This window comes from Puma concolor, chromosome A3, assembly GCF_028749965.1.
Source record: "Puma concolor isolate L17-30 chromosome A3, mPumCon1.1.hap2, whole genome shotgun sequence".
In the NCBI taxonomy this organism is placed as follows: Eukaryota; Metazoa; Chordata; class Mammalia; order Carnivora; family Felidae; genus Puma; species Puma concolor.
Window position 1 is genome coordinate 125,890,552 of NC_141669.1, and position 22,962 is coordinate 125,913,513.

The 22,962-nt window shown below is 44.1% G+C and overlaps 1 protein-coding gene and 1 long non-coding RNA gene across 3 annotated transcripts; both read right to left on the minus strand.

Annotated features, from left to right (window-relative positions):
* Window positions 1-1,276: 1,276 nt before the first annotated feature.
* TP53TG5 (TP53 target 5) lies at window positions 1,277-22,606 on the minus strand. 2 transcript variants are annotated; one of them, XM_086702325.1, is made up of 5 exons: window positions 22,479-22,606; window positions 4,360-4,434; window positions 4,070-4,200; window positions 2,095-2,611; window positions 1,277-1,361 (listed from the first exon to the last, which is right to left on the minus strand). In XM_086702325.1, exons 2-4 carry the CDS (start codon window positions 4,360-4,362, stop codon window positions 2,116-2,118), a joined length of 630 nt encoding a protein of 209 aa, XP_086558451.1. In that variant the 5' UTR covers window positions 4,363-4,434; window positions 22,479-22,606; the 3' UTR covers window positions 1,277-1,361; window positions 2,095-2,115. The 2 variants fall into 2 exon arrangements, with proteins under 2 accessions (XP_086558451.1, XP_086558450.1); XM_086702324.1 differs by lacking the exon at window positions 22,479-22,606 and adding an exon at window positions 4,708-5,626.
* LOC147582760 (uncharacterized) lies at window positions 12,893-16,893 on the minus strand. Its single transcript, XR_015249491.1, has 2 exons — window positions 15,662-16,893; window positions 12,893-15,079 (listed from the first exon to the last, which is right to left on the minus strand). It is a non-coding gene; the product is annotated as an uncharacterized LOC147582760 (long non-coding RNA).
* Window positions 22,607-22,962: the final 356 nt, after the last annotated feature.

A 22,962-nucleotide genomic window follows, 5' to 3' on the forward strand; every position in this document is an offset into this window, starting at 1 on the left:
GGGGCTTGGGGGGGAAAGATCGAGTAGGGGTGATTTGTGAAGACTGATGGGATTGAGGATGTCCAGCAAAAGAACCGAAATGGCGACGACGCAGGAAGTGGGCCGGCGCGCAAGCCGGGCGGAGAGACAGCTTGGAGTGGAGGCTGCGGGGTGGAGGCGGCGCGGGGAGTGGCTCTGTAGAGGTAGGGGAGGCGGGAGTGGGGATCGTGGCGCCCAGGCGCCGGCTCGCGGAGAGCCCAGCGGGGCGGCACCGAGCAGCCCCACACCCGCAGGCTCAGGCCGGCCGTGGCCACGCCGCCCAGGGCTACGGGGTCGTTCTGTGCCGGTGCAGGCCCGCTAGGCCCGCTGGACGCAGTCACGGAGTGGAGCGCTGGGGCCTAGGAGGGTGCAGGCGTGTCCCGGGGAGGCCCTCCTGCCCTTCCTCCGCATCTAGGCCTCTCCACCACTGCCTGGGTCCCTCCCGGGAGGGCTCTGCGCCCCTCGATCGCTGCGCTGCTTTCTTGAGGGCGCCACACCGCGCAGCCCGCCTCTAGGGGAAGATCCCCAGAAACCCCGGCTCCCTGGTTTTTCCTCTCCCCAACGGCGTGTTCAGGGCTATGGCTCCTGCAGACAGGGGGCGACCGGGCTTGGGATTGGAGGGTGGGCGTGCCGTGTCACCTGGGAGCTGTAGGGAAGTACTGACTCGGGGCCTGACTGGGTGCTTTCCTTGACCCAGGCTGGGCACATTTTGAGGCTCAGCTGCTGCCGGTTTGTTGACAGCCGATGCTGCAATAACCGGGCCGCAATGCGCGTGAATACGGGCTGGATGCTCCCTTGTGCCTTTTCCTTTCTTCGGAAGGTGGAATGGGGAGCAGCCAGCACTTCTAGATTAGAGTTCTGGCCCCGCCACGCCCTAGTCGTGTGAGCCTGGCCAAATCACCTTCTGTTTCGGCGTCACGGTCTCCTCATCTCCTTGGCTTGCAGGGCCATTGTGAGGTACCGGTCACCCAGAAAGCACCCGACAGATGTTCCCTTTCTGTGACTTCATAGAATGCATCCTTCGAGAGGCCAGCTCGCAGAGGTGGGGAGGGGTGTAGCTCGCTGGCTTCTGGGTGCCACGTTCTAGACTGACCATAGGGACCTGGGAATGGAGTGGAAGAAGCGTAAAATCGTGATGCACACTTTTTCCTCCCCACCTCCGCCGAGGGCCTCTTTCCTCCATCCTTTCCAGCCCCAAACAGGAAGAACTGGCGGTAATATTCTTCAGTCCCTATGGGAGATTTTATTTGTACACTCGTGAATTTTCCCGCCCATCCCTCCCGCTCAGATGATTGCGCCGTTTCCGTTGTCACACCTCTGGCTCCCGTCCAAGGTCACACCACCTGTGAGCAGAGACCTTGGTGTTAGGAGCCAAGACGGCCGCTAGGGGGAGCTGCCGCCCCGGGAGCGGGCTCAGGGACCAGGGCGCCCTAAGTCCAGCAGGTTGGGGATGGGGGTTTTGTGAAGGGGAAGCCTCCCTTTCAGCTGGATCCCCAAGCCCATCACCCCTTCCTCTCTTGGGACCTCAACTGGTGAAGTATTTTTTCTTTTTCTTTTCTGTTCTTTCTTTCTTTCTTTCTTTCTTTCTTTCTTTCTTTCTTTCTTTCGCTAAGGAACTTTTTGTTCGGAGTCAATCTTATTTGAGGCATGAATAAATGCAGCAAATGTGGGTGATGGTTTGGTCTAAGGGGAAAGGATACAGCAGAGATCTACTTGACTGCCCCCCCTCCCCCCCCCCTTCATTTGGAAATCCCTGAAGTCCCTTACTCAGATTCCTGACTGAGATTCTGAGCCATAGCAGTTGTGGACCCTCCTGAGGCCTCCAGGCAGTGAGATGACACACCTTAGAACCCACCTTCCAGTGCCCCTCCCCAGAATCCCTGCTTGGATCTTGAGAGGCCCCAGCCTAGTCATCTCCCTGCCATGTGGCCTTGGTCAATGGCTTCCCCCCAACTCTCTGGGCATGCAGGAGGAGCCCCCCCCGCCAGCACTGCTAGCCACAGTCCCCAAGAGTCTGGATCATGAGCCCCTGACTCCGGGACCCATCTCCAGGCCTCCCTTGGGCCCAGGTCTCACCCCGGCCTGGCAGTGGTGTCGTCACACTCTGTACGGATGGCACATGGGCAGCTCGAGTGATGCAGAGCAGAAGCGCGTGCAGCAGCGCTTGACCCAGCGCAGGGTGGACGATCTGCACATCACCCGAGGCCCGGGGAGGTGGATTCGGGTGGGCAACCCCTCAAACCAGATCCACTGGTCAGCTGCCTCCAGCTGCTGCTTGTCCCCCATGGGAGTTTTGTGCTGGTAGGTCTTCAGGAAGATGATGCGGGGTTCTCCTTTAGGTGATTGCCTTCCCTGGGCTCCAGGGAAAGCGGTCAGGCCATGATCCTTCGATGTCCTTGGGAGCTCAGGCTCCATCTGCTCTTTGCCCTGGAGCACTGCTGCAGGTGACTCCTGTGCCTTGTTCCTCTCCCCCAACCCCTGCTTGAGCTCCCCTGTGGACTGTAATTTCTTGGATTCCAGTGTCTTCTCAGGGCACCCAGCTTCTTGGAGCTCTTCATTATCTTGTTCCACTCTATCGCAGACATTACTGCTCCTGGCAGGGGGAGGGAAGACAGTCAGCAGAGCAGGACTAAGGCCCTGACCCTCCAACCCTGAGAGAGTTGCTACGCGGCCAGCTCAGGGGGGAAAGCTAGAGAGGACCAGAAGAGAAGCTTCACCACCAGGGGATGTGCCTGGAGGCACGGGATGGGATAAGGATGGGCGAAGGGCCAGGAGAGGTTGCTAGGACCCCTAGGACTGTATGTTGTCTGCATGGGCTGCTGGCCAGGGTTCTTCCTTTCTGGATTTCAGGTGAAGGGGTGAACTAGTCCAGTGTTTTCAAAGTGTGTTCCAAGAAACCTTAAGGTTCTGGGGAGGTATCTCAAATGCCCTCTCCGCTCTGGGAGGGGCAGGGTGAGGGCAGGATACCTTTCCACCCAACAACACAGCTGGGGCTTGAGGACAGATACTTGAAGAGAGGTTGTGCTGCTTTGAACAGGTTGGGAAACTGTGGGATGAGATAGGCCTGACCTTACAAGCTCAGTGTTTCCTGATTGCCGGCATCTAGGAGGCCAGCTCAGAGTGAGGAGCCCAGAGAGGGGGTGTTAACCAGAGGTATTCAGTGCTGGCAGGAGACCTTCCCCAAGGGTGTCTGTTCTCTGTAGAGAACCATTGGGTTCTCTGCACAGTGGTGGCACTGTCCTAGCTCCGTGTGTGAATCAGTGAGGACTCAGCCTCAAGATGACAGTACTGTTAATAGCCACCATTGTGACTTGAATGCCTGCTACATGCCAGGCCCAGGACTCTCTCACACCAGTTCCCCAAAGTAGGGGGCAGCGAAGTGGCCGAGTGGCTTTGCAAGCAAAGGTTTTCAAGGTCGACAAACTGGCGTTCAAATTCGCTTCTGCCTCTTACCATCTGTGCATTTGGGGAAAGAAATTCAACCTCTAAGAGCCTTAGTTTTCTCATCTGTAAAACTGGGCTAATTCTATCTACCTAATTGTGAAGAATTATGTAACTGGGAAATGCTTGTGAAGTGCTTAGCATATACCTGGCACTTAGCAGGTGCCTAATGTCAACTTTCTTAATATTCTGGTGTGATTTATGAGGAAGCCAAGCCTTAGTAAGGTGACTGGTCTGCAGGTGAATCTCTGCATTGTGTGGACTTGAGGGTGAGGAGGATGAGCGGCCCCTCTTGCTTGGGTGGTGCCCTGGCTGGTGGTTAGTCCCATAATTGGATGATTGTGACCATGATTAGGACCACAGCTCTGATATCACACAGGAATGGCTTCAGATCCTAGCTCTGCCACTTACCAGCTCAGGTAGCTGGGACAAGTCGCTTTATCTCTTCAGCCTCAGCTCCCCATCAGTAAAATGGGGCTAATAAATACCTTTCTCACAGAGGCTTTGTAAATATTAGGTTTTCTTAATTTCTTAGCATATATAGATTGTGCCTATTCCTAGTAAAGATAGCTGTAGGGTCTGTGGTGGGGGCATGGTGGGCCAAGCTCACCTGGTGGAGATCCCAAGGATCTTCGGAACTCTGAGCAACGAATTCCAACACCTTTTGGCCAAGTTATGCAGTTCTTGGATCCGGGGGTTTGAGCTCTTGAGCAGCTTCAAGAGCGACAAGTTTTTTAATACCTGCCGGGGCCAAGAAACAAGGAAGAGAGAAGCTTCAGCTTTCTGTAGTCTCCCACAACCCACCTAGACTTTGGCTCAACTCAGGTCAGGGCTGGGCCTGGTGACTTCTGGGTCACTAGAAGCCTGGCAACCAGGAGGGACCAAAATGGGGCATCTCACCATCTTAAGTCGGTTCCGCCTAATTGCTTTGCTGACAGGTTGCGGTATCTTGTCCCGTGGTTCTTCATCTTGTAGCTGAGAGAGAGAGACAGAGAGACGGAGAGACACAGAGAGAGCGCTAATATAGGAGGAATCCCCCTGAACACCTCCATTATGCTGTTCCATTTGGCTGAGCGTGGTTTGACCAAACTTAAACTGGGATTTTTGTCTTGGTTTGGGGCAGAAATGGGGAGACCATTCTAACTCTCCTGCTCTCTCTTCACCCTTCACCTCTCCCTTTCCCCCAGGCTGGATGGCCCCTGCTCTGGGTGTGGCTGGACCCCCTCCATGTCCGTTCCCAAGTCCAACCTTGGAAACCATTCTATTCTTGGGCCTCTTCCTTGCTGATGGACTCATACTGGGGCCGTGAGGCCTCAAAGACAGATATCTGGGGCAAGACTGGAATCAGGCACCACCTGCACCCTGCCCCTCTCAGTTCGGCCAGCACTCAGGCTGGCTGTCAAGAGGGCTGTGCTGGAGCTTCCAGGGAGGGGGGCTGTGACATCACTGAAATTTGTGACAGCAGCAGGGCTGGGTCTCCAAGGAGTATGTGTGTGGCAGGGGTGGAGGGTGAGGAGGAAACTCCCATTTGTGGAAAACCCTAGTAGGTGCCAGGTAGAGGCATTCTCTTACCTCCCTGTGAGGTAAGAGAATTGTCTCCTCTTTTTAAATAAAGAAGCCAGGGTTCAAAGGGGTTAAATAATTTACTCAAGGCCACACATGTGGATAATGGTGGAGCTGGAAATTTAAGGTCTGACAGTCAATGCATGAAACCAGGGGTTCCTAACTATGCTCATCTGTTCTCTCCCGTCCTATGTTGACTGTGCACATGCTACATGTCAGGTGTTGTTCTAAGCACTGGGATAAAAGAACATTCTTCCTCTCAAGGAGTTTACATTCTGCTGGAGGGGAAACAAAACAGTACGCGTGCTTGTAAAGCAAAATGTGTTTACCTATGTGTGTGTATTATAAATTTTACTGATACAAATATAAAATAATAAAATTCTACAATACTCTTTATTGTAAATTCCAAAGAGCCAGTTCATTCTTAACAGTATGCTTTTCCTGGGTCTTGCCTAACTCCTATCCATAGCCAATCTATGGTTGTTATGGATGAACAAATGTAGCTCCAACATAAATGTTGACATTTTCAGGAGGAAGAAAGTAAAAAAGTGAAAGAATAAAATGTTGGAATTTCACTTATTCACCAATGACATATCGACTTATTTGCTGTATTGGATCAGTTTTCAAATACCGGCAGTATGTTTTCTCAATTTTTTTTTGGTGTGTGTGCTGTTTACAATGTAGTAGCTAGAAACAGGACATATGTGTTTACATTTAATTGCATTATTAACATCTCCTCCGTTAGATGTTAAGGCTAGACCATGGGTGGGCAAGTTTCTTCTGTAAAGGGCAAGATAGTAAACAGGTCAAGCTTTGCAGGCCATATAATTGTACCTGCTCAGCTCCGCTATCGTAGGGTGAAAGCAGCCACAGATAGTATGCAAATGAGTAGGCATGGCTGTGTTGCAATAAAACTTTATTTACAAAAGTAGTTGGGCTGGATTTGGGCCATGATCAACCCCTGGTGCAGACAACCGACAAAATAATAAACCTGATTTATAACGTACCTATGTTTGGGTGTGAATACTCCTACCAGGGCTGAATTCAAGCTACCAATGAGATGTCACTGAATAGAGAATTGAATGGAAATGCATAGTAGCATATGATTATATATTTCCACAACAGTGAAGACTCTCAGGAACATAGATAATAAATAGCAAAAGGTAGCAAACAATTACGAAGTGATGAGTTTGAGCATTTTTTGCCTTTGTTTTTAATATCATTAATTTAATTAAGTTTGTGTAATTTGATTTTTAATGATGGCTAGGCGTAACAACCAGCCAGCAGAGCTTGTAAGAGTGTAATAGGCTTTTGCAAGCTCTTATGAGTCAGTTCCAGCACACCACTGTCCTGTCAGAGGGAAATAAGTGTCCTTCACAGCTTCCCTCTCAAGCCACCTCCAGGTTTCTGGCCTGGGTCACAGCATGTTAACCAGAACACAGCATGTTAAAAGAAAAGTAAACGGGGCAGAGGGCAGTGGGAGAGCAAAGGCAGAATGTTTGCCATATTAAAATGGATGGAACAGGAAGCATTCACTGACCAGATGAGATGTGAGCAAGGGCCCGAAGGAGGTGAGAGAAGGGGAGACTAGTGGCGGCAGGAGATGAGGACAGGGAGGGGCTGTGGTGAAGAGCAGGGAGAGATGAGGGCTGCTCTGAAGGATCTGCCTAGCTGGCCACATCAGGAATTGGAAGAGCCTGTGGAACACAGCTTCCCCGGGCACCACCCCATTCAGCCGGCCGGTCTGATACCCAGCCGAGTGTGAGAACCACTCTCCAATACACCGCCTCTAGGGCGGAGACACGTGCGTAGAGGGTGCTTAGCTCTGCCTTTTAGGGGTGATGGACCAAGCCTAGGCTGCAGAACAACTTCGTGCATGTCAACGTCCTTTATTATTAGGGTGAAGGGGGGAGGTTAACATGCTGTGACCCAGGCCAGAAACCTGGAGGTGGCTTGAGAGGGAAGCTGTGAAGGACACTCGCTCCCCCCTCTCCCTTCTGTCCACCCCACTACTCCTGGCTCCTCTGCCTGCTCTGGCTCGAGTTTGGCGGTTTTTTTTTTTTCACTCAGAAGAATGCCCTCAACATCCACTCAGTTATTGCATGTATCAATAGTTTGGGTTTTTTGTTGTTGAGTTTTATTCCAGAGTATAGAATGTACCACAGTTTATTTAACCATTCCCTTACTGAAGAACATTCGAGTTGTTTCTAATTTAGAGCTGTTACAAGTAAAGCTGCTGTGAACATTCATGTATGGATTTTTGCATGGACATAGTTTTCATTTCTCCATAAGGAGTACGATTGCTAGTGTCTGTTTAGTTTTCTAAGAAGACACAAACTATTTTCCAGAGTGACTATATTATTTTACATTCTCACCAGCAATGTATGAATGATCGGTTTTTTCTGCATCCTGATCTGCTTTTGGTATGGTTCCTATTTTTTATTTTTATTTATTAAAACTTTTAAAGTTTATTTATGTATTTTGAGAGAAGACAGAGGGCACAAGCAGGGGAGGGGCAGAGAGAAGGAGAGACAGAATCCCAGGCAGGCTGCACGCCATGAGCACAGAGCCCAATGTGGGGCTGGAACGCACAAACTGTGAGATCATGACCTGAGCCGAGATCAAGAGTTGGATGCTTAACTGACTGTGCCACCCAGGCGCCTCACTATGGTCACTATTTTTTAAAATGATTCTCGTAAGTGTGTAGTGATACCTCATCATGGTTTTAACTTGCATTTCCCTAATGGCTATTGATGCTGAACATATTTTATTGTGTTATTTGCCATTTCTGTATTCTCTTTGATAAAACATCTGGTTTTTGTCCATTTTCTAATTGGATTGTTTGTCTACTGCTGAGTTTTTAAAAATTAATTAATTAATTATTACTTAAATCCAAGTTAGTTAACATACAGTGTAATAATGATTTCAGGAATTTAGTGATTCATCACTTACATATAACACCCGGGGCTCATCCCAGCAAGCGCCCTCCTTAATGCCCATTGCTCGTTTAGCCTATCCCCCCACCCAACACCCCACCAGCAACTCTGAGTCTGTTCTGTATATTTTAGAATCTCTTATCGTTTGTCTCCCTTTCTGTTTTTACCTTATTTTTCCTTCCCTTCCCCTATGTTCATCTGTTTTGTTTCTTAAATTCCACATATGAGTGAAATCACATGATATTTGTCTTTCTCTGACAAACTTATTTCACTTCGCCTAATACACTCGTTCCATCCATGTTGTTGCAAATGGCAAGATTTCATTTTTTTTTGATCGCTGAGTAAGATTTATAATGTAATATAGTAATATTCTATAATGTATATTGATACATCTTCTTTATCCATTCATCAGTTGATGGACATTTGGGCTCTTTTCATACTTTGGCTATTGTTGATAGTGCGGCTATAAATATTAGGGTGCATGTGCTTCAAATCAGCATTTTTGTATCCTTTGGATAAATACCTAGTAGTGCAATTGCTGGGTCGTAGGGTAGTTCTATTTTTAATTTTTTGAGGAACCTCCATACTGTTTTCCAGAGTGGCTGCACCAATTTGCATTCCCACCAGCAGTACAAAAGGGTTCCTGTTTCTCTGCATCCTCATCAACATCTGTTGTTGCCTGAGTTGTTAATTTTAGCCATTCTGACAGGTGTGAGGTGGTGTCTCATTGTCGTTTTGATTTTTATTTCCCTGATGATGAGTGATGGGGAGCATATTTTCATGTGTTTGTTAGCCTTTTGGATGTCTTCTTTGGAAAAGTGCCTATTCATGTCTTTTGCCCATTTGGATTATTTATTTTTCGGGTGTTGAGTTTGATAAGTTCCTTACTGATTTTAGATGCTAACCCTTTATCTGATATGTCACTTGCAAGTATCATTTCCCATTACATTGGTTGCCTTTCAGTTTTGCTGACAGTTGCCTTCACTTTGCAGAAGGCTTTTATCTTGATGAGGTCCCAATAGTTCATTTTTGCTTTTGTTTCCATTGCCTCTGGAGATGTGTCAAGTAGGAAGTTACTGAGGTGGAGGTCAAAGAGGTTGTTGCCTGTTTTCTCCTTTAGGATTTTGATGGTTTCCTGTCTTATGTTTAGGGCTTTCATCCATTTTGAGTTTATTTTGTGTATGGTATAAGAAAGTGGTGTAGGGGCACCTGGGTGGCTCAGTTGGTTGAGCATTCAACTCTTGATTTCAACTCAGGACATTATCTCATGGTTCCTGGGATCGAGCCCCATGTCGGGCTCTGCGCTGACAGCACGGAGCCTGCTTGGGATTCTCTCTCTCTCTCTCTCTCTCTCTCTCTCTCTGCTCCTCCCCTGCTTGTGTTCTCTCTCAAAATAAATAAATAAAATTAAAAAACAAAAGAAAGAAAGAAGGAAAGAAGGAAAGAAAGAAAGAAAGAAAGAAAGAAAGAGGTCAAGGTTCATTCTTCTGCAATGTCACTGTCCAGTTTTCCCAACACCATCTGCTGAACAGACTGTCTTTTTTCCATTGGATATTCTTTCCTGCTTTGTTGAAGATTAGTTGGCCATATGTTTGTGGGTCCATTTCTGGGTTCTCTATTCTGTTCCATTGATCTATGTGTCTGTTTTTGTGCCAGCACCATACTGTCTTGAGGATTACAGCTTTGTAAGACAGCTTGAAGTCTGGAATTGTGATGCCTTCAGGTTTGGTTTTCTCTTTCAATGTTACTTTGGCTATTTGGGATCCTTTCTGGTTCCATCCAAATTTTAGAATTGTTTGCTCTAACTCTGTGAAGAATATTGGTGTTACTGTTGAGTTTTGAGAGTTGTTTATATATTCTAGAGTCAAGTCCTTTGTAACATGTATGATTTGAAAATATTTTCTCCCATCTGTAATACCTTAATTTCCTTTTCTTGTCTTATTTTGCTAGCTAGAACTTCCAGCACCACATTGCATAAAGGTAATGAGAGCAGTTATCCTTGCCTTATTCTTGATCTTATCTTTCACCAGTAAATATGATGTTAGCTGTAGGTTTTCTGTAGATGCTCTATATCAAGTTCAAAGTTACCCTCTATTCCTAGTTTGTTGAGAGTTTTTGTAATAATGGCATTGGCTTTTGTCTAATGATTTTTCTGCATGAGTCAATATGGTCATGTGATTTTTTTCTTCTTTAGTTCATTACTATGGTAGATTATATTAATTGATATTTGAATATTGAAGTAGGCCTGCATGCCTGAATAAACCCCACTGGGTTTTGGTGTTTAACACTTTTTATGTAATTTTGGGTTGAATATTTGGTAATATTTTGTTGAAGATTTCTGTGTCTATTTTTGTGGGGGCTATGGGTCCTTTATATGTTACATGTATTACTCTTGAACTGGCATAGTAGTATTTGAGAGGGGACTTAAAATAGTTGTAAATATATATTACAGACTCTAGGGAGATGACTAAATTTTTTTTTAAAAAGAAGTATAATTGGTAGGCTAAGAAAGGAGAGAAAATAGAATCATGTAAAATGCTCAGAGCAAAAGAAGGCAGAAAAAGAGGGAAAGAAAGAAAAGAAAGAACAAGTACAACAAATAGAAAATAGTTATAAGCATAGTAGATATTATGCCAATTATATCAATGATGACTTTAAATGTGAATGGCCTAAATATATTCTAATTAAGAGACTGGAACTGTCAGAGTAGACAAAAAACAAAATAAAACAAAACAAAAAAAACAAAGACCTAAGTATATGTTGTCTAAGAGAACCCCACTTTGTTTTTAATTAAAATTTTTTTAATGTTTATTCATTTTTGAGAGTGAGAGAACACAAGCAGGGAGGGGCAGAGAAAGAGAGAGACAGAGAATCCGAAGCAGGCTCAGTGCTATCAGTGCAAAGCCCAACGTGGGGCTCATACCTGTGAACTGTGAGATCATGACCTAAGCCAAAGTCAGACGCTCAACCAGCTGAGCCACCCAGGTGCCTCAAGAACCCCACTTTAAATATAAAGCCGAAGATAGTTTAACAATAAAGGGATAGAGAAAGACATACCATGTTCACACAGTCAAAGGAAAGCTGGAATAGCTATATTAATTTCAGATAAAGCAGACTTCAGAACAAGAAACATTATCAGGGATAAAGAAGATTGTTAAATAATAATAAAGGAGTCCATTATCCAAGAAGACATAATAATCTTTAATATATATGCCCCTAACAATAGAGTGTCAAAACGTGTGAGGCAAAAACCAGTAGAACTCCAAGGAGAAATAAACAAATACACTGTTATAGTTGGAGACTTCAACACCTCTCTTTCAGTAATTATAAGTCAAACAGGCAGAAAAATCAGTAAGGATATAGTTGAACATTACCAGCAATCAGCTTGATCTAATTGGCATTTATAGAATACTTCATCCAACAAATAGCAGAATACGCATTCTTCTCAAGCTTATGTGGAACATTCATGATAGAGCATATTCCAGGCTATAAAACACACCTGAATTGGGGCGCCTGGGTGGCTCAGTCGGTTGAGCGTCCGACTTCAGCTCAGGTCACGATCTCACGGTCCGTGAGTTCGAGCCCCGCGTCGGGCTCTGGGCTGATGGCTCAGAGTCTGGAGCCTGCTTCTGATTCTGTGTCTCCCTCTCTCTCTCTGCCCCTCCCCTGTTCATGCTCTGTCTCTCTCTGTCTCAAAAATAAATAAACGTTAAAAAAAAAATTTTTTTTTTTAAAAACATACCTGAACAGATTTTTGAAAGAATAGAAATCATACAAAGTATGTTCTCAAAACACAATGGAATTAAATTAGAGGCCAACTGGGGCGCCTGGGTGGCGCAGTCGGTTAAGCGTCCGACTTCAACCAGGTCACGATCTCACGGTCTGTGAGTTCGAGCCCCGCATCGGGCTCTGGGCTGATGGCTCAGAGCCTGGAGCCTGTTTCCGATTCTGTGTCTCCCTCTCTCTCTGCCCCTCGCCCGTTCATGCTCTGTCTCTCTCTGTCCCAAAAATAAACAAATGTTGAAAAAAAAAAATTTAAAAAATTAGAGGCCAATAACAGATAGTTGGGAAAGTCCTGGATATTATTAAACAATCTGCTACTGAATAACATGGATCAAAGAAGAAATCTCAAGAGAAATTTTAAAATATTTTGAACTACACGAAAGTGAAAATACAAGTTATCAAAAGTGTAGGGTGCAGTGAAGACTGTGCTTAGGAGGAAGTTTATAGCACTAGTGCATATATTGGAAAAGAGGAAAGATCAGAAATCAATCTAAGCTTTCATCTTATAAAATTAGAGAAAGAAGGGCAATTTAAGCCTAAAGCAAGCAAAAGAAAAATAGTAAAAATTAGAGCAGAAATCAATGAAATTGAAAACAGGAAAACAGTAGAGAAAATCAATGAACCCCACAAATTGTTCTTTGAAAAGGTAAAAATAAACAGATCTCTAGCCAACCTAACCAAGAACAAAAAGAAAGAAGATACAAATTACCAATATCAGAAATTTAAGAGGGACCACCACTATTGATCCTAGGGGCATCAAGAGGATAATAAAGGAATATCATGAACAACTCCATGCCCTCAAATTTGATAACTTAGATGAAATATGTCTATTGTGTTGTGTTTTGGTACTGTCTTTGTCTGGGTCTGGTAATACCAAGCTCCTGAAATATGTTGAGAAGTGTTCCTTCCTATTCCATTTTCTGAAAGAGATTGTATAGAATTGGTATTAATTCTTCTACATATTCTCCTAATAAACATTGAGTGGATCTCTCCAGTGAAACCATCTGGGCCTAGATATTTCTTTCTTTTTTTTTTTTTAAGAGGTGTGTGTGTGTGTGTGTGTGTGTGTGTGTGTGTGTGTGTGTGTGTTGCATTGACTACAGATTCAATTTCTTTTTTTTTTTTTAATTTTTTTAATGTTTATTTATTTATTTTTGAGAGAGAGAGAGACAGAGCACGAGCAGGGGAAGAGCAGAGAGAGAGGGAGAAACAGAATCCGAAACAGGCTCCAAGCTGTCAGCACAGAGCCCGACAAGGGGCTTGAACTCAAACCTGTGAGATCATGACCTGAGCCGAAGCCGGATGCTCAACCAACTGAGCCACCCAGGTGCCCCCAGATTCAATTTCTTTTATAGTTATAGAGCTGTTTTTATGATCTATTTCATGTTGGGTGAGTTTTGGCAGTTTGTACTTTTTGAGGATTTAGTCCTTTTTATCTAAATTGCCAAATTGATGTGTGTAGAATTGTTCTTAGTAGTCCCTTATTATCTCTTTAATGTCTGGGAGTCTGCAGGGATATCCTCCGTTGCACTCATGAAATTGATAGTTTAGGTCTCCTGTTTCTTTTTTTCCTTTGTCAATCTTGTTAGAGGTTTGTCAACTTTACAGATCTTTCCAAAGAAGCAGCTCTTTGTTTCCTTGGTTTTCTGCATTGTTTTTCTATTTTCAGTTCTTTGGGGTTTATTTTGCTCTTCTGATTCTAGTTTGAGGCAGGAGCTTAGATTGTTGGTTGGAGGCCTTTCTTCCTTTGAAAGTAAACATTTAGTGCCGTAAATTTTCCTTTCAGCATCCAGTTAGCTGTGCCCCACAAATTTTGATACTTTGTACTTTCATTCAGCAAAATTTTTAAAAATTTCGTTGAGATTTTCACTTTGACCCATAGATTATTTAGAAGTATGTTGTTTACTTTTCATGTGTTTGGAGATTTTTCCTGTCACCTTTCTGTTGCTAACTTGGACCTATTTGATTCCACTGTGGTCAAGGGAATACTCACTGTATAATTTTAAATCTTTTTCAATCTTTTAAATCTCTTGAGGTTGTGTGTGGTTTGCTGTTTTGATTTTTTTACTTAGGGTATTGTCTATTGGGGTGGATATTCCATGGGCACTTGAAAAGAATGTGTATCTTGCTGTTGTTGGATGGAGTAGTCTCTAAGTGTCAGTTAGATCCTTTTGGCTGATGGTTTTGTTAAGTTCTTACAGATCCTGTTGTTTTTCTGCCTAGTATTTCTATCAGTTGTTCAGAGACGTGTGGAAGTCTCCAACTCTGATAGTGTATTTGCCTGTTTCTCCTTTGGGTTTTATCAGTTTAGTGCCTATACGTTTGGGATTACTTTGTCTTCCTCCTGGTTTGACCCTGTTATCATTATGTAATGTAACTTCTTTTCCGGGTGATTTTCTTCTATCTGCTATTACCTAATATTAGGATGGCAGACTCTGCTGTCTTTCGATTAATGTTTGTATGGCATATTTCTTTTACATCCTTTTACTTTCAACCTACCTATGCCATTATATTTGAAGTGAATTTCTTGTGATGGCTTATAGCTGGGCCACATTTTTGTATTCTGTTTTTCAGCCCTCTCACTTTTAAATGACTTCTTGAGGCCATTTCCAGTTGATGTAATTATTTATGTCTTAGCGTTCCCATTTGCCATTTTATTTTCTGTTGGTTCCCTCTATTTTTCATTCCTCTGTTCTGTTTTTCCACCCTTCTTGTGTTACTTGAACATCTTTTAGGATTCCATTTTTTTATTTATCTATGGCGTTTTCAAGTGTATCTCTTTGTGCAGAGTTTTTAGTGACTGCTCTGGGGTTTCATTATACATTCATAATTTATCACAGTCTACATGAGTCACAGTATCGACATTTTGCCACTTCCAAGTGAGGTACAGAAGCCTTCTGTTTAGATCTTTACTTTCCATTTTATAATGTCTTACATATTTCCTCTACATACGCTGAGAACCACATCAGACAATGTTATATGTTATAATTTATACTTTGGCCATTGAATATAATTTAGAAAATACCAGTGGGGAAGGATAGTCTATTACATTTACCTGTATTTCCATTCTTTTCATTTATCTTTCTTCATTCTTGATGTTTTAAGTTTCCTTCTTTTACCATTTCCTTTATGTTTGAAGAACTTCCTTCAGCCATTTTTTAAAAGTAATCTCTACACCCAGCGTGGGGCTCGAACTCACAACCCCAAGATCCAGTCACACACTCTACCAACTGTGTCGGCCATTCTTTTAGGGTAGGTCTTCAGACAACAGATACACTTAGTGTTTCTTTTATTTGAGAATGTCTTCATTTCATCTTCAGTCCTAAATGGTCTTCTTTCTGGGTATAGCATGTCAGAGATAAACAAATTAGCTAAAGTAGAAAGGACAGATTTTGATCATTAATATACTCTTGTAATAGGGAAAAGAATCCAGTGTGAACTGAATTCAACTTTGATTTGTATAGACAACTTGGCATCTTGAATTCAGGAATAGGGAATGGGGGTAAGTGGGGGCTCTGTAGAGCCAAGGAAGTGAAAATTTACAAAAAGCATAAAGGGGGTATTGGTCCATGTGAGACCTATCTAGGTTTGCTAACTGACACTATTGAAGTTAGGCTCCTACACTTCCACGAAAGATGCATATCTTGCTGTTGGGAGACAGGGCCCTATATTGGGGGGGGGGGGGGGGCGTTGGCTAGAGCAAACAGTAAATTCATTTGGCAGCCTTGAGTTTTCTCAGGCAGGTACTTTAAGGGGTCTGGGGTCATCCTAGGGATTCAGCCTTGAGTTGTTAAAAACTATGTTAGTGTTTGTTCAAGTCTGTATAGACCAAGTTTAAGGCCATGTTGAAAAGAGGGCTCAGAGGAGCCAAGCTAGAGTTTGGTCAAGGAGAGAATCTTTGTCAGGCACTCTGGACTGACCGTATCTTCCTTCGCTCATTGAATGCTGTCCCACTTCTTTCTGGCAGCTCACATCTGCTGCAACTGAACTGTTGTTCCCCTACAGGAAAGGTGTCATTTCTCTCTGACTGCCTTCACGATTCTTTCTTTGACTTGAGTTTTCAGAAGTGTGATTATGGTGTGTGTTATCATGGATTTATTTGGGCTTATGCTGGAGATTCAGTCGGCTTCTTGAACCTGTAGGTTCAGGTCTTTGTCGAACTTGGGAAACTTTCAGCCATTCTTTTCTGGAATGTTTTTTCAGCTTCACTTCCTTTTCCTCTCCACCTGGGACTCCCGTAACACAAATGTTAAATCTTTTGTTACTGTCTCACAGGTTTCTGAAGCTCTGTTCTTGCTTTTTATCCTTTTTAACTATAATTTTCTCTCTCTTTCAGATTGGATCGTTTCTACTGTTCTATCTTCAAATGCACCTGTCCTTTCAAACATTATCTCCATCCTTCTATTGAGCCTACCCAGTGAGGTGGTTTTATTTTACATTTTAGTTTCTGTATTAGTTTCTCAGGCCTGCCTGCTATAACAAATGACCACAAACTTGATGGCTTAAAACAACAAGTTTATTTTCACACAGTACTGGAGGCCAAGAGTCCAAAACCCAAGGTGGTGGTTCCTTCTGGAGGCTCCAAGGGAGAACCTGTCCCATGCCTCTCTCCTGGCTCCTGGTGATCACCAGACATCCTGGGTGCTCCTTGGCTTATAGACCCATCATCCCAGTATTTGTGTCCATCTTCACATGGTGGTCTCCCCTGGGCATCTTTCTGTGTCTTCACATTGTCTTATAATGGACACCAGTTATTGGATTTAGTGCCCACACTACTCCAGTATGACCTCATTTTAACTAATTAGCTCTGCAGAGACTCTGTTTCCAAATAAGGTCACATTCTGTAATATTGGGTATTTTGGAGAACACGATTCAACCCAGCACAGTAATTTTTTTCTTCAGTTCTAACATTTCTATATTCTTTGTGACTTCTATTTCTTTTTCTGAGATTTTTAAAAATAATTTTTAAAAAATGTTTACTTATTTATTTTGAGAGAGAGAGAAAGAGAGAGAGAGGAGAGAGAGAGAGAAAATTCCAAGCAAGCTCTGCACTGTCAGCACAGAGCCTGTCATAGGGCCCGAACTCACAAACTGAGATCATGACCTGAGCCAAAACCAAGAGCTGGAAGTTTAACCAACTGAGCCACTCAGATGCCCCTCCCTGATATTTTTTTTTTCATTTATTTGAAGAATGTTTGTAATTGCTTGTTGAAGCTTTTTAAAAAATATTTGTTTTTGAGAGAGAGAGCACAGTGAGTGAGGGGCAGAGGGGGGGGGACAGAGGATCTAAAGTGGGCTTTGTGCTGACAAGCAGAAAACCCAAGGCAGAGCTTGAACTCACAAACTGCGAGATCGTGACCTGAGCCAAAGTTGGACGCTTAACCGATTGAGCCACCCAAGTGCCCCAACTTGTTGAAGCATTTTTATAGTGCCTGTCTTAAAATCATAGATAAATCCAGCAACACTGATCTGTTGGTATCTGTAGATTGTCTTTTCTTATCCAAATTGAGATTTTCCCAGTTCTATGTATGATGAATTATTTACAGTTATAACCTGGACATTTTGGAAATTATGTTATGAGACTCTGGATTTCATTTAAACCTTGTTTTAAAACCTTGTTTTAAGCCAGGCCTTGGATGACCTGGTCCAGTGATACCAACTCTTTACCACCAGATGAGAGTGAAAATCCGCACTACCCACATGAGCCCCCTGACACCACGCAGTAGGGGAAGGGTAGGGTAGGGTTGCCTCATTACTGCTGGGCAGAGGTGGACATCTAGATTCCATACTGGGCCTCCTTTACATTGAGGGAAGGGAGTGGGGCCTCATCATTGCTGGATGGGGATGGTAGTGTAGCTCCCCCCATGGCCTCCTCTGACACCATGGAAATGCGGAAGGGTACTTGGAGAGAGGTACTTGTTACTGTTGGGCAATGATGAAGCCTCCCCCCACCAACACCGCTTGGAGGTGAAGTGGGGGAGGTGCCCTGTAACCTCTGTTACAAGACAAACATTGAAGTCTAGGCTGTCCCCCTCTGTCTGCAGGTGGAGGCTAGGAGTGCCTTTTCCTCTAGTATTTTGCTGGAGTGGGCCATTTAATGTCAGAAGATTTCTGTCTTGCTAGGGTGCCTCTTTCTCAGTCCTTTGACAAGAGAAAACAGGCTTTTCATGGAGGCGACTTTAATCTGTGCCTTGTTGGCATTTCCAGGTTGCAGGCTTCTCCAGACCCTAGCAAAAAGAAAGCCTACTGGGGGGGGGGGGGGGGAGGGGTCCTGGTTGATCTGCCTTCTTACGTTTGTTTGAGATAAAACGTCCAGCATTTTAACCTGTACTTGTGGGAAGGAAAGAGAGGAATGCATCTACTCCATTTTATTCAGAGCCCAAAGTCCTCTTTTTATTTTATACTCTCTTCATTCTTATAAATCCAAACTGGAGATGTTTCTGGATTTATTATCCCTCTAAGAACTTGTAGGTCACTCTGAATCTTATCTGGGTCCACTTGGCTAGACAAAAGCCATGCCCACAATTTCTTTGAGATAAGCCCTTCTCTGCATTAGGCTTCTGCTGAAATGGCTAAGGGACAACACCCTTCAGCTTTCTAGAATCTCTATTGTTTGATTTAGAGGATCTGTAAAGCACACCTATAATCTTAGAGGTCTTTTATCTGACTGAATAGTACTCTGAGGCGTTGCCTTTCGTCTTCCTGAGATGTAAACTCAAGATCTTAACAGTCACAACCTGTTTCATTTTTGGACCATGGTGGGGTTTTTTTGTTTGTTTGTTTGTTTGTTTGTTTGTTTGTTTGTTTTTTAAGGTTTTCAATGCCCTGGATTATTTGAGCTTTGCTAGGAAAGCGCTTCTTACTGTTACTATCATTTGCCGTTTGGAGAGGCTGAGAATTTCCTACCATGAAGTTCTGGCTCTTTTATATTTACCACTGCTTCCCTTTGGCTCAGGGTTTCTCAGCCTCAGCACTACTGATATTCTGGGCAGAATGAATCTTTGTGCGGGGGGAGGTAGGGAGAGGGGTCTGTCTTGCAATTAGACGCTATTTACCAGCATCCCTGGCCTCTACTAACTGGATGCCAAGAGCAACCTCTCTAGTTTCAAGGACCAAAAATGTCTCCAGACATTGCCAAATGCCCCGCAGGAGGCAACCTCGCTGTCACTCGGGAGCTGCTGCCTTAGTTCCGCCCTCTCTGCTGGCATTTTACTGTCAGCAGCGAGAAGAGACCAGGTGGCGCCTTTGACGCCTTCCTGGGAAATGTCCTCAGCTAGACCACCCAGCTCATCAGGGGTACTTTCTGCTGCCCACTGTACTGCAGGCGACGGGGCTGCTGACCTCTGTGCTAGGACATAACCGGCTTCCTCTCCCCCAGTTCCCCAGTTCCCAGTAGCATTTACCCACTTTGCTGTCGGCCCTGCCTTTTTCTCAAAGGCCCGAGGCTTCTATTAACAGCGTTTCCAAGGCGCTTTCCCTACAGTCTCATCAATTTGTGGTGAGTGCTAACGCCACTGCCACATTTCGGAGCTGACACAGCAGCACTCTCCCGCAGTACCAAAGTCTAGGCCCTGTCTCCTGCTGCATGGCAAACTAGTCTTGAGTGTAGCAGTTTAATACAAGAGGGATTTATTATGTCAGGGGTTTGGGGTATCAGGCATCCAGGAGTGCTCTAGCTGAGGTGGTGATGTCTCAGCATCTCTCGAGGTGGCCGTCAAGCCCCCGGCCAGGACCGCAGTCCACTCTCTCGAGGCTCCACCGGCCCGGCGGTTCCGTTTCCCTGCGCCCGCATGCGGTTGCCGGCCGGTCTTTCTTCCTGGCCGTCGGCTGGAATCTTCAGTGCCATGCCACGTAGGCCTGTCTGCCCAGCTGTTGATGACACAGTAGGGTGCTTCCCCCAGAGCAAGCGAGCCAAGCAACAGAGGACACACACCCGAGATGGGAGCTGTGGTCTTTTGTTTTTTCAATCCTAGTTTTGGATGGGATCCACCACCGTTTGTGACTGTATGGAGAGTCGCCTCGATACAGTGTAGCAGAGGACTACACAAAGGTAAGAATAAAGGAAAGGCAGGGAGCACCGCGGGCTATTTTGGTGGCAGGCAGCTGCGTTTCAGTTTTTATTCAATTCAAGATATTTTTCTTATTTCCTTTTGGAGTTCACCTTTGACTCTCGGGTTATTTTGAAGTGTCCTGTTTTATTCCCAAGGATTGGGGTATCTCCCAGATGCCTTTATTGGTTACATTTTAATTCTTGTATAGTCATAAAACATTTTGTCTGATTTAAATTCTTTTAAATTTGTTGAGGTTCGTTTGGTGGCCCAGGCTATGATGCAGCTTGGTGAATGCTTTATGTGCAGTTGCAAGAATCCTTATCCTGCTGTTGTCGGGTTAAAGTGTTAGCAACGTGGCAGTCGGAACAAGTCAGTGGATAGCGTTCAGGTTTTCTACCTCCTTCCTTTTTTCTCCCACTTGTTTTATTGATTACTGAGAGAGCAGTATTGAATTCTCGAACTGAAGTATAGATTTTTCTCTTTCTATTTTAGGTCTATTGGTTTTTACTTCATCTGTTTTTGAAACTCTGTTATTAGATGTATTCGCATTATAATAGTGAAGTCTTTTTGGTGAATTGAACTTCTTATTGTTATCACTATCCCTCTTCAATCACTGCTAATAGTCTTTTTGAAGGTTTATATTTGTCTGCTATGAATACTGCCACTCCAGTTTGATTTGATTACTGTTTGTGTGGTACATCTCATTCCATCCATTTACTTTTTTTTTTTTAATTTTTAATTAATTAATTTATTTATTTTTGAGAGAGAGGGATAGAGTGTGAGTGGGAGGGGCAGAAAGAGAGGGAGACACAGAATCCGAAGCAGGCTTCAGGCTCTGAGCTGTCAGCACAGAGCCCAATGTGGGGCCCAAACTCATGAACCACGAGATCATGATCTGAGCCAAAGTCGGGTGCTTAACCGAGTGAGCCACCCCGGCGTCCTTCCACCCATTTACTTTTAATGTACATGTTTCTTTATAGTTAAATTCGGTTTCTATAGACAGCACATTATTGCCTTTTGCTTTATTTCCAAATGTACTAGTCTGTCCTTTAATTGGTTCTTTCATTGGCAATTGGATTAAAATCTTACATATTTGTTTTATATTTCCATCCTTTTTTTTTTTCTTATTTTTTTCTTTCTTTTTTTTTTTTTTTTTTTTTTCCTTACTTTGGATTAATTACATTTCTTCAGGGAAAAACATCAACCTATTGGGTACCAAAAATAGACAATAAGACTTATTCCATTTGATGGAAACATTACTCATAGCACACCAAACAACATGAACAGGAGCACAGCTGTCTGTGGTTCACTTGGCCCCAGGTCCAATAACTGATATGGTGGTCCCAGATGCATAGCACACACATAGTGGCTTTACCCTGTGGCTGGGGAACCAGGCCCAGAACTTCTATAGCAAGCAGTAAGCAAACCTGCCTTGGTCTGAGAAAGACATGATCTGGTCTCTCAAGCTCTATTAACAATTATCAATCCTAAGCAAGGGTGCAGAAGAGAGGTCAAATCCTTGCAATCTTGACATAGTCAACAAGACACGTTGAACACCAAAAGGGCCAGGGAGAATGCCTCCCAATATTTAAAAGAAATTTTTAAAAATATTTTATTTATTTTTGAGAGAGAGAGAGAGAGAGAGCCGGGGAGGAGCACAGAGAGAGGGAGACACAGAATGCAAAGCAGACTCCAGGTTCTGAGCTGTCAGCACAGAGCTCGATGTGGGCCCAAACTCAAGAAACACGAGATCATGACCTGAGCCAAAGTTGGACGCTTAACCGAGTGAGCCACCCAGATGCCCTGGCTCCCAATATTTTTATTATTTCACTTTATCTTCATATTGGCTTGTTATTTATACCTCTTAAAAAAATTTTTTTAGTGGTTCCCCTTGCATTTATGGTTTATGTCTTCAATTAACCAAAGGCAATCTTCAAATAATGTCATACCACTTATACAGCAGAGGGTCCTTAAATAGTATACTTCCAATTACTCATCCCATCATTTTAACTATTGTTATTGTCATAATTTAACTTTTATATATGCTATATACCCACAACGTACTGCTGCTGTTTTAAAAATTGAAGTGTTGTGACATATAGGGGCACCTGGGTAGCTCAGTCGGTTGAGTGTCAGACTCTTGATTTCGGCTCAGGTCATGATCCCAGGGTTGTGGGATCGAGCCCCACAGTCAGCATGGAGCCCGCTTAAGATTTCCTCTCTCTCTCTCTTTCTCTCTCCCTTTCTCTCTCTCTCTCTCTCTCTCCCTCCCTGCCCCTCTCCCCCACTTGTGCTCTCTCTCTCTAAAATAGATTTTTTTAAATGTAGTGACATAATTTTATATTAATTTCAGGTGTATAACATAGTCATTCGGCAATTATACACATTACAAAATGCTCACCATGGTAAGTGTACTTATCACCTCTCACCACACAGTTATTGGCTATATTCCCTACTCCGGACTTGACATCCCCATGACTTCGAAAGCAAAAGAGGAGTGTATTGCCACTCTTTTGCTTTAGTCAATTGTCTTTTAAGGTGATTAAACACAGAAAAATGTCTCTTATGTTTACCTTCATTCTGTCCATTTCCAGAGATCTTTACTTGTTTATGTAGATCTTTCGGGAGGCAGAAAGAATATGATACCGGCGAGCAACCTGCATCTAGGAAGGAAATGAACTCTTACCTGTCTGAATGGAGGCCCCGTCTTCCTCCTGCTTCACAAGCGTGCCAGCGCCTGTGTCCCATTTCTTCTCGGAGGCTCCCGTCCTTCTTTGGAATTCAGGTTAATTGGCTGCTCTGCAAACTCAGCTCTCTGATGGGTTTGACAAAAGCTGTAATTTTATAGACTACCTAACAATTTTTAAAAATTGTGATTAGTGTGGTCATGATGCTGTCCCCAGCTCTCTGCATCCTGCGTGGAGCCTGAAGTCTTGGCCATCTACTTTCCCACGGCTCCTCTTACCCCCTTTGGCCATCTGCTCCTGGGTCCGCTGCCTGGCTCCTTCTCTGGGCTGGCACCCTTCCGGCTTAGCCCCCTGAATTCTCTCTAGCTGGACGCTTTCCCCTCTCTACCCCTTTATGAGGCAACTATCTGGCAAAGAGAAGAGACAGAGGTTCCAGATCTGTCACCATCTTGGGGACAGCTCAAAACAATTCATGGAGTCCTG